Raw genomic sequence first — 12,470 nt, forward strand, 5'->3', positions numbered from 1 at the left:
CACTATGGGAAGTGGTATGGAGTTTCCGCAAAAATTAAAACTTGAAATACCATATAATGTAGTAGTTTCACTGCTGGGTATTTACCTAAAAAAAACAATTACATACATTTGAAAAGATATTGGGACCCCTATGTTTACTGCCCCATTATTTACAATAGCCAAGATAGGGAAGCAACCTAAATGTCCATTGATATGTGAATGGATAAAGAAAATGTTATACACACACACACACACATATATACATATATCCATAATGGACTACTACTCAGCCATAAAAATGAAATATTGCCATCTGTGACAACATGCATAAATATACAGAGTATTATACTAAGTCAAATAAGACAAGCAAAACAAAAAAGACAAATATCATGTGATTTCACATATATGTGAAATCAAAACACAAACAAATAAAATAAGACTTATAAATACAAAAGACAAACTGGTGGTTGCCAAAGGGGAGTGGAAGGATGGGTAGAAATAGATTAAGAGGTACAAACTTCCAGTTATAAAATAAACAAGCCAAAGGGATATAAAATACAGCATATAGAACATAGTCAATAGTATCTTAATTATTTTTATGGCTACAGATGGTAACTCTGCTTATTGTGAGCACTGCATAATGCACAGAATTATCAAATCACATGTCACACACTTGAAACTAATACAGTATTATACATTAAGTATACCTCAATAAAAAAAAAATGCCAAAGGGAGTTCTTTGAATGGAAGTAAAGCAATGTTAATTAATAACATAAAAACAAAAAAATTTTATGATTACTCGTTGGTAATCATAAATTTATAGTCATAGTTAGAATTTGCAATATGGTAATAGTGGTGCCTAATTCATTTACAACTCTAAAAGTTATTTTAAAAAGAACATAGTAAAAATAACTATAAATAGAATGACCTGTTGTTAGTTACACAATATAAAAAACACATAAATTACAGCAAAAGAACCTATTTGGTAATAACCTAAAGTGTGAGGAAGAGAAGTAAAAGTTCAAAGCTTCCAAATGCTATCAAAGTTAAGTCGTTATCAGTTTAAAATCAGGCACTATAAGTTTACTTCATGTAAGCTTTATGGGAATTATATAGAAAAATGTTGTGGTAATTTCATGAAAGAAAAAGACAAAGAAGTCAAAGCATATTGAAACCGAAAACATCAAAACACACAAAAAAAGTCACCAGAATCAGAAACAAGGAAAAACAGATCTACAAAGCAACTAGAAAGAAATAAACAAAATGGAAACAGTGAGTCCTTTCCTGTCAATAGTTACCTTAAATAGAAATGGATTAAAAGACACAGAATGTCTGAATGGATAAAAAGCAAAACCAAGATCCAACAATGTGCTGCCTACAAGAGAAGCACTTTCGCCTTAAAGACACACATAGGATGAGAGTGAAGGGATTGGAAAAAGACATTTCAAGCAAATGATAAGCCAAAAAAAAAAAAAAAAAGAAGAAGAAAGAAAGAAAGAAAGAAAAGTTCATGTCTATACTTAGACAAAATAGACCTTAAAAATGATACAAAGAGAAAAAGTCATTATGTAATGACAGAGGGGCCTAATACAACAAGGAGATATAACAACTGATGTAACAAGAATATATATGCACACAATGGTAAAGCACCAACATACAAAAGCAAAAATTTCTAGAAATAAAAGGATAAATAAACAGTAACACAACAGTTGGGGATTTTAATATCCCACTCTCAAAAATGGACAGAGCATATGGAGGGAGAATCATTATGGAAACAGCAGACCTGAACAACAGTATAGACCAAATGGACCTAACAAACATAAAAAAAATTCTATCCAACAACAGCTGAGTAATACATTCTTCTTAAGCACACATGGAATATTTTCTAGGATGGACCATATGTTAGGCCACAAAACAAGTCTTAGCAAATTTAAGAAGATTGAAATAGTACCAAGAATCTTTTCTGACTACCACAGTGTGAAACTGGAAATCAATAAGAGAAAACTGGAAAATTCATGAATACATGAAAATTAAACTATTCTCTCCTAAAAAAAAAAAAAAAAAGAATCAAAGAATGCATTAAAGAGAAGAAAATATTCCTTCAGATAAACAAAAATGGAAACACAAAACACAAAAAGAACTTGTAGGATGCGGCAAAAACAGTTCTAAGAGAGGACTTCATAACACTATATGTCTACTGAAGAAGCAAAAAAGATCCTAAATATACAACCTAACTCTACATCTTAAAGAAGTAGAAAAGAAAAACAAATTGAGCCCAAAGTTAGCAGAAGAAAGGAAACGACAAAGATTAGAGTAGAAAAAAAAAACAAAAACAAAGAACAGAAAACGTTAGAAAAGATTAGCTAAACTAAGAGCTGGTTCTTTCTTTCTTTTTCTTTTTTTTTTTTTTTTTTAAAGGTTTTATTTATTTATTTGACAGAGAGAGATCATAAGTAGGCAGAGAGAGAGGGGGAAGCAGCCTCCTTGCTAAGCAGAGAGCCCGATATGGGGCTCAATCCCAGGACCCTGAGATCATGACCTGAGCCGAAGGCAGAGGCTTTAACCCACTGAGCCACCCAGGCACCCCAGAGTTGGTTCTTTCAAAAGATTAACAAAACTGACAAATCCACAGGTAGACTAACCAAATTAAAAAGAGAGAATAGGAGACATTACAACTGATAGCACAGAAATTCAAAGGGTCATAGGAGGCTGCTAAGAACAACTTTAGGCAAAAAAAAAAAACAAAACAAAAAAAAAAAAAACTAGAAGAAATGGAAAAATTCGTGGAAACATACAGCTTACCAAGACTAATTTAGATAGAAATAGAAAATCTGAATAGGCCAATTATGAGTAAGGAGATGAATCAGTAACCAAAAGTCTCTCAACAAAGAAAAACCCAACACTAGATGGCTTCACCACTGAATTTTAGCAAACATTTAAAGAAGAATTAACACTGATCCTTCTCAGACTTCTACAAAATTAAAGAGGAAGAAATTGTCCCAAACTCATTCTTTGAGTCCAGCATTATCCTATACTAAAATTAGAAAACTAAAAACAAAACAAAATGAAATAAAACAAAACAATTACAAACATCCCTCAAGAATGCAAAATTTCTCAATTAAGTATTATATATTTATTTATATAAATTTATTTAAATTTATATATATTTATTTATATTTATATTATTATACAAAATGATATATATTCTCAATAAAATATTAACAAACCACTTCAGCAGCACATTAAGAGGATCATACAGCTTGATCAAGTGGAATTTATTCCTGGGAGGCAAGGATGGTTTAAACATAGGCAAATCAATCAATATGAATATATCACATTAAGACACATATGAGCATCTCAATAGATACAGAAAAGGCATTGGACAGAATTCATTATCCATTCAGGATACCTATTCTGAAAAAATTACACATAGAAGATCCATATCTCAGCACAATAAAGGTCACATAGAGAAGCCCACAAATAATAGCACACTGAATGGTGAAATACTGAAAGCTTTTTTTCTAAGATTAGAACAAGACATGATTGCCATTTTCAGCACTCCTATTCAACATAGTTTAAGAAGTCTTAGCTAGGGCAATCACACAAGAAAAAGAAATAAAAATTATCAGAATTAGAAAGAAAGAAAACTATCTCTACTTACAGATAACATAACTTTATATAGAAAAAAAAACTAAAGACTCAACCATTAATGTGTTACATCAATGAGTTCAGTAAAGTCTCAGAATACAAAATTAACATATAAAATTGAGTAGTGTTTTTATACACAGACAATGAATTTTCTGAAAAAGAGTGAAAGCAATCAATCTCATTTACAACAGCTTCAAAACAATACAATACTTGGGATCAAATTTAGCTAAGGAGATGAAAGATCTCTACACTGAAAACTGCAAGATATTGATGAAAAAAGATTTTAGAGGACACAAAGACAAAGATATAGGAAGATGTGGTCCATATAAACAGTGGAATATTACATAGCCATCAGAAAGTATGAATACCAACTTTTTGCCTCAACATGGACGGGACTGGAGGAGGTTATGCTGAGTGAAATAGGTCAAACAGAGAAAGTCAATTATCATATGGTTTCACTTATTTGTGGAACATAAAAAATAGCACAGAGGACATTAGGAGAAGGAAGGTAAAAATGAAGAGGGGGAAATTGGAGAGGGAGACAAACCATGAGAGACTATGGACACCAGGAAACAAACAGGTGTTTTAGAGGGAAGGGGGTTGGGTGATGGGTGATGGATATTAAAGAGGGCATCCATCACATGGAGCACTCCGTGTTGTATGCAAACAATGAATCACGGAACACTACATCAAAAACCAATGGTGTACTGTATGGTGACTAACATTACATAATAATAATAAGAAGAAGAAGAAGAAGAAGAAGAAGAAGAAGAAGAAGAAGAAACAAATAAATGGCAAGGTAGTCCACTTTCATGGTTTGAACGAATATTTTTAATATTTTATTATTTTTTGAAGACTTTCTATTTATTCATTTGAGTGAGAGAGTGAGTGAGAGCATGAGCAGGGGGAGGGTCAGAGGAATAGGGAGAAGCTCAATCCTGGGACCCTGGGATCATAACCTCAGCTGAAGGCAGATGCTTAACTGACCAGGCACCTCAAGAATTAATATTTTTAAAATGTAATACTACCAAAAGCCATCTATAGATTCAATGCAATTCTTACTGAGATTCCAAAAGCACTTTTTTTTTTTAAACAAAAGTAGAAAAGACACTCCTAAAACTTATATGGAACCTCAGGAAGACCCTGAATATCCAGAAAAATCCTGAGAAAGAAAAGCAAAGCAGGAGACATCACACTTCCTGATTTCAAGCTACAGTATAAATCTATAGTCATCAAAATGGCATGGTACTGGCATAAAAATGGACAAACAGATGAATGGAACAGAACAGAGAGCCCAGAAATATACCCCCGCACACAGAGTCAACTAATTTTTAAAATGGAAGTCAAGAATACTCAACTCAAAAGAAGACAGTCTTCTCAATAATGGAACTGGGATAAGTGGATATTCCCATATGTAAGGATGAAATTTGACCCATATCTTACCCCATACACAGAAATTAGCTTGAAATGGATTAAAGCCTTAAATATGAGACATAAAACCATAAAACTCCCAAAAGGAAACTAAGGAATACAGCTCCTTGGCATGGGTCTTAGTAATAGCCTTTTGGATTTGACACCTAAAGCACAAGGGAAGAATAAAAAATAAACAAGTGGCACTACATCAAACTAAAAACTTCTGCACAGCAAAATAAGCTATCAACAAAGTGAAATGACAACATTAGAGAATGGGAAAAATATATGTAAACCATATATATGATGAGTATTTATATCCAAAATATACAAAAAGCTCATACAACTTAATAGCAAAAAAAAAAAAAAAAAAAAAAACCTAATAAAAAAAGGAAAAAAAAACCAAAAAAAAAACTTATAAAAATAAAAAAAAAAAAAAAAAAAAAAAGAAATAACCTAATTAAAAAATGGACAAAGGACCTGAATAGACATTTCTCCAAAATAGATACATAAAAGATCCATAGGTACAGGAAAACAAAAGATGCTCAATATCACTAGTCCTTAGAGAAATGCAAATTAAAACCACAAAAAGATATTGCCTCCTACCTGTTATAATGACCATCATCAAAAGCGTAAGAAGTAACAAATACCAGTATAGATGTGGAGAAAAGGTAACCCTTATGTGTTGCTGATGAGAATGTAAATTGGTGTAGCCATTATGGAAAACAGTATGGAGGATCCTCAAAAACATTAAAAATAGAACTACCATATGACCCAGCAATTTTGCTTCTATCAATTTAACCAAACATACTAAAAACACTAACTGGAACAGATATCCGCACCCCCATGTTCATAGCAGCATTATTTACAAGAGCCAAGACATGGAAACAACTTAAATTTCTATCAGTTGATGAGTGGAAAAAGAAGTTGGATAAAGAAGTATGTTACATACAATGGAATATTATTCAGTCATTAAAAAAACAAGGAAATTCTATCATTTGTGACAACAATGGCCTCAAGGGCATTACCAAATGAAATAAATCAGACAGAGAAAGACAAATACTGTATGATTTCATTTACATATGGAAACTAAAATGAATCAAACAGGAAAACAAACTCATGCGATCAGACTTGTAGTCACTAGAAGGGAAAGGTTACAAGGAGAGGAGGGGGAGGAAGGTGGTCAAAAGGAACAATCTTCAAGTTACAAATAAATACTAGGAATGTAACATACAAACATGATGACTATAGCTATCCTCGCTGTGTAATATATACCAATGTTGTTAAGAGAGTAAATCCTAAATCCTATGGGTTCTCATCACAAGGAGAACATGTGTTTTCCTTTTCTTTCTTTTTATTGTATCTATAATGAAAAGACAGTTGCTAGCTGAACCTACTGTGGTAATCATTTCATAATATATGTATATTAAAACAAATGTGCTGATGCCTGAAATTTTTACAGTGAGGTATGTCATGATCCCAGGGTCCTGGGATCGAGCCCCACGTCGGGCTCTCTGCTCAGTGGGGAGCCTGCTTCCTCCTCTCTCTCTCTGCCTGCCTCTCTGCCTACTTGTGATCTCTGCCTGTCAAATAAATAAATAAAATCTTTAAAAAAAAAAGAAAGAAATGGGGAAAAATCTAAAGTCATTTCTTTCAAAAGGTATATAAGTGGCCAATAAACAGACAAAAAGATGCTTAACATAATTTACCATTAGGGAATCAAAATCACAAAGAAGTGCCACTCTGAAGTCACTGAGGTAGGAAAAAAAAAAAAGACAAATGACAAATATTAGCAAGAGTCCACTGCCCCTGAGAATGTAAAATGGTGAAACCAATTTAATAAACAATGTCACTCTTACCTCAAATGCTAAACACAGAGTTGTTCTGCAACCCACCAATCCTCCTCCTAAGTACGTATCCAAAAGAATTGAAAACAAATGTCTACACAAAAGCCCGTAATAGAAACGTTCATCACAGTGTCATTCCCAATAGCCTCAAATTAGAAACGACCCAAACATCCATCAGTTGATGAACATGTAAAGAACATGCGGCATACCAAACCATGGACTGTTTCTCAAGCTTTGAGAAAGAATGAAGTACTGAAACCCTCTAGAACATGGATGAACCATGAGATGCTGTGCTCAGGGAAAGAAAACAGAAAAGACCATGGATTCCACTTAAATGCACTATGAGAAAGCAAGCCAATCTATAGAGACAGAAAGTAGACTAGTAATTGCCTACGACAGAGGCCAAGGGAATGGAGAATTGACCTAACAGTGGGGGCAGGGTTTCTTTCTGGGGTGATGAAAATATTTTAAAGTGGCTTGCGGTGATGGTTACAGAACTCTGTGACTATATTAAAAACACTGAATTGTTCACTTTAGGTGGGTGGGTAAGCTGTATGATATGTGAATTATATATCAATAAACCTGTTAAAACGCTGCATGGTTTATAAGATATAAAAATATATGCCAGCCTTACAAGGTAATAGCAGAAATACCCATATATGCATAGCTTATAACCTACTTAAAAATAGGAGACAACATTATGAAGCTGATAAAAATGCTTCTTCAGGTTCTCTTACTATACTAGCATTATTGAACAAAATTCAAGATATATTTTTAGTGCGCATACCAAATACAAAAATTATCTGTGTTCATTAGAAGTGAACTTAAGCCATCGAGCTGCTGATTCTGCACAGCCAATATCCACATTTCATGCTGATCCTGCATTTTATTGTCACTACATTAAAATCAATTTTATGAGCAACTGTATACTCTTAACAGAACAAGTACTTTTAAAAAAATGTTGAAATGCCTACTCATAAACATCTATGAATCCAAACAGGAGCCTTTAGAGTGAAGTAAATAAAGTTCACCAGTTTTGCATCTTTTCGGAAAGCACAGTTTTAGCTCTGAAACACTAATGCTCCCTTATGATTTAAATCTAATGACCATCACGATTTCAAAATAATTGATTATTATTTAGAAATCTTTCTGGGAAATCCCCTAAAATATTACCTGCAAAGCTTTACATTTTAAGACCAAACTATTGCCTTCTTTAAAATCTTTATTTGCATCTTTTCCCCATAAACTTAGAGATTCAGGGAAAAAATAACTACAGAAGGGCCATCATCAAAACCATTTAAAGCTTACAGTTCAAAGTGCTGGTATATCATACATCACCCTGGTACAGAGCCTGTTTTGCAATTCTGTGTCTCTTAACAGCGGTTTGCAAAGCCAATTAGGTATTAGCACCGGTATTCTCCAAAGGAGAGACCATAAACACCATTTCTACGGCTACAAGCAGCTGAGTTGGGAAGGAATGAACACAACTGCAGAACACACATTTCGAGAGGCTCAGACAGAAGGACAAGCATTAAATTAAGTCTGCATCTTTCTGAAGACAACGACTCAGATCCTGTGGAATGGGAGGACCCACACATCCGGAGTTCTTTTGTTGGCAGATGGCCAGATGGAGAACAAACCCAGGCTGGAGAACAAGACGGACCCCTGCCAATGTGGCCTCATCCATTCCTCTGCAACAGGGCAGGAGAAACATCCACCTTGGGGTGAAGGATGCTCTGAGTAACGGGGAGCACTCAGCACATAGTAGGCATGCAATTTCCTCTATTCTCTTTAACCTCTTGGTAAGAGGTGAATCCAAGGAGGGATCACTTAAGCACATTAGAAGATCCCCGGCATTTTTCCAAGCCCAAGCCTATTACTCTGAGAATTTGGCCAAGTTCCAGCTCAGGTAATTATATTCTGCTTCCTAAATTTGCCCTGCTGTTCCAATTAGGTACAGCATAGTTCGTTTTCCTGCCTTTTCAAAAAAAAAAGAGGGATAAATTCTCACAGTGTGTTACAGAAGTAACACATGCCTCAGTTAGGAAAAAGACGATTGCAGTGTTGAACTCGGGTGTTGTGGCGAGCTCTGAGCACCAGATAAGGATCCCCGAGAGGGCCAAATCCCTCTGGATGAGATCAGAGGACTGTGCCATGATACCTTCCTCAGATAATGACCACAAAGGGCTCTCCGTAACTACAACATGGAATGAGCTCATGATCCCTTCAATCCAGGCAATAAAAGCAGAGACAGTCCTGCAAATGTTTGTATCTTTAATACCATTGTAGGTATAACTGCTTTCTCAGGAACTGGGGTAGGGACCATCAGTGGAAATCGGGAACGTAAGAACCAGCCAGTCTCTCTTTAATCCCAGGAACCCTAAAAATAAAGCAGCTGTCATCTCTCACCCGGCCAAAGATTTAAAGTCTGACAATATCAATTTTGGGCAAGGATATAGGGAAAATAAAGCTCCCATGCACCACTGGTGGGAATATAAACTGGTTCAGACACTTTTCATAGCAATTTGGCAGCATCTTGTAAAACTAAAAGTGTTTCTACCCTACATCCCAGCCATCCTGCTTCTAAGAATACACCCTGCTGAGATTCTTGTACACTGCACCCCACAGCATGCACATCGGGCTGTCCACTGCAGCCATGTTTGTCCTAAAGCACAACTGGGAGAAAAATATTCGTGGAAGAATAGAAAAATATAGTATATTCTTATGATAGAATATCATGGATTGACCTAAAAAACATAATGCTAAGCGGAGGAAAAAAAAAAAAAACAGAGTAATTTGTACAGTTGGATACTAATCATTAGAATTTATAAAAGGCAAACCATACTTTCTTTTTATGAGCCACACAGTGATTAAGGGGAAAAAGCACAGTTATACACATGCACACACGCATGCACACACATGCCTACACAGACATTTACAGCATTTTGGTGGCTCAGCTCTCAAAGCACTATTCTGGGGTTAGGAAATGCCCCTTTGTATTTTTTTGGTAAAAGTCTTGGCCTGGCTCCCAGAAGAGAAGGCGAAAAAGCCACCGTGCACTTTCCTAGATGACCCTGATTGCTAGCAAGGGAAGGAGCACATGATCCAGCTTGGCAACCCTGATAATCCCACTCGGGGTCTTGAGCCTAAGGCTGAGGAGGCACACGTACAGGGGTGGTGACAAAAGTTCTGGCAGATGGCAAAGGTCAGGTGGCTAGAGAGCAGGTTTCAGCACCCCTACCCCCATGGATGGCTCCTCTGGCATAGCAGTCACCGTGGTTCTGGCTAGAGTCTCCCTTTTGGTTCCCACCCATTATTAGAGCCTAGATCACCAGTGTTCCCCATGATTCTATTTGCCACCAATCCACTTTCTGTACAAAGTTTTCCGCTTGAAGCTCCCCAGTGGCAGCTCCAGGAGATGCAGGGGAGAAATGGGACAGGCTTACATGCAATATTTTATTTTGATTTAATGGCAATGGTTCAGATACAAATAGGACAGCCTGTTAAGAGCTATTCATAATGAACAGCCAAAAGAAAAGTGAATGTTTATCACCCCTTGGAATTATTGAGGTATTAATTTTTAAAAGATGAAGATCGGGCCATTTCTGGGGTCCCTAAGTGGTTCAGGTACATATCTTGTATTTGACGCATCCCAGTCCTGTTTGGGGTCCTATTCTTTGAAAGTATGCCAGTAATACACTGAATTTAGGAGCAAAATGCATAAATTCTCAAGGTTTAACCTGTGCTTTTGTTTAAAAGGGAAATCCACAGATCATTGCAAGACTGTTTGATTATACAAAAGCAGGCCATTAGTTCCCATTCCTAATCTTCATTTTAGAGACGCTCAATTACATACAATGAATGACACACAAAATAGATGTTTTTGGACTTCTGGGCTAACAAAGCAATACCTAAAGAATTGCTGGGGCACTCTTCCAGCAGGATAACTTCTCCCCAGGTTTCAGTGTATTTTCTTAATCTGTAACATAGATATCTCCCCAGTGGTGGACCCAACTGTGTAAGAGTTGAGGCAACTTACTGCATGGATGTCCTAACACCTTCACTTCATCAATAGCGAGGTAGCCTTGATGTCCAGAAGTTATCACTTCAAAAATCACCTGGAAAATGAAGAAAGATTTCCATCATTCACTCACTTTGTCAGTTTTACCCAGTGTGTCCTACATATAAGATGTATAGTCTGTTCATTCATTCATTCATGTTTCCAACAAGAGTGCCTAATATCTGCCAGTCAATGCTCCTGGTTCTACAATGACAAAGATAGAAAAGATCCCAATCCAGTTTTCAGAGAGGTTAATGGGAAGGGGTAGGTCAGACAGTATCCTAGCTTAAGATTCACCTTATAAGGAGGTGTGATACCAGACCTGATATTTGGAAGACAGAGGCTTAAAGTCACTTACCAGAGATGATATGGAGATTTAAATAGCTTTAAGACAATAAATTTTCTGGTCAACTCCTTTGAGGGGATTCTATGACATGCTGAACCATGTGGCCTTGGGTTTTATACAACTAAAATGAACAAACTAAGTAAGGGCTATGAAAGAAAAGTAAAAGCTACTAGAATAACATATACCAAAAGGACCAACAGTGAGGAGTTTGCATTTCTCCTAACAGCTGATTATGAATGAGGAAAGAGAGTAAGACTTCCTCGGCATGTGCAAAGACCCTGAGGTGAATGTGGCCATGGCCATGAAGAGGAGGAGTACTGGGACCTCTAGCTATAAACATCAGCTGTGACCAGGCTACAGAGGCTCCTCTCGTAGGACAGAGATTCTAAGGAAGACACAATATCAGTAATATAAAGATGCTATGGCTGCTGAAACTCCAATGGCAATGATATGAATTAAGAGGAGAATGATGTAAAAATCTCTTTACGGTGGTAAAATCAAGAGGTTTTTAACAAGTGCCCAATCACGGGAAAAGTAAGGCAGGAAAAGAAGGGCAACGTGTTCTGAAGTTCTCAAAGTGAATGATGTTTTTGAGATCATAAAGCCACTTCAGAGAAATTGAGGTCAAAGGAGAAAAATAGAAGCAGTTAGAAGTTATCAGTGTTCTCAACATGATTGTCTAAAGTTGTCTCTTATTGGGCTATTATTAAAAAGGCCCACATGACATTATTTTAATCTCCATTTATGTATACCTGCATCACCAAGGAGACAGTGGCTCATGTGACATAAACTTGCTAAGTCTTAAAACAACACAGCAACCGCACTCTCGGACAAATGAAATGTTTTATGCCTATAAAAACCTATACACTGTGGAAAGAACTAAGATGCCCTTCAACGGATGAATGGATAAGGAAAATGTGGTCCACATACACTATGGAGTATTATGCCTCCATCAGAAAGAATGAATACCCAACTTTTGTAGCAACATAGACGGGACTGGAAGAGATGATACTGAGTGAAATAAGTCAAGCAGAGAGAATCAATTATCATATGGTTTCACTTATTTGTGGAGCATAACAAATAGCATGGAGGACATGGGGAGATAGAGAGGAGAAGGGAGTTGGGGGAAATTGGAAGGGGAGGTGAATCATGAGAGACTATGGACTCTGAAAAACAATCT

General features: G+C 36.2%; 1 protein-coding gene across 13 annotated transcripts in view; it reads right to left on the minus strand.

Moving 5' to 3' along the window:
- PTPRM (protein tyrosine phosphatase receptor type M) overlaps positions 1–12,470 on the minus strand; it is a 777,671-nt gene that overhangs the window by 452,015 nt on the left and 313,186 nt on the right. For all 13 annotated transcript variants that reach the window (XM_059409214.1, XM_059409213.1, XM_059409212.1 and 10 more), the window contains exon 4: positions 10,924–11,002. In XM_059409214.1, coding sequence (XP_059265197.1) covers positions 10,924–11,002 — 79 coding nt within the window. The remainder of the gene's footprint in view (positions 1–10,923; positions 11,003–12,470) is intronic.

Source organism: Mustela nigripes, chromosome 8 (genome assembly GCF_022355385.1).
Source record: "Mustela nigripes isolate SB6536 chromosome 8, MUSNIG.SB6536, whole genome shotgun sequence".
In the NCBI taxonomy this organism is placed as follows: domain Eukaryota; kingdom Metazoa; phylum Chordata; class Mammalia; order Carnivora; family Mustelidae; genus Mustela; species Mustela nigripes.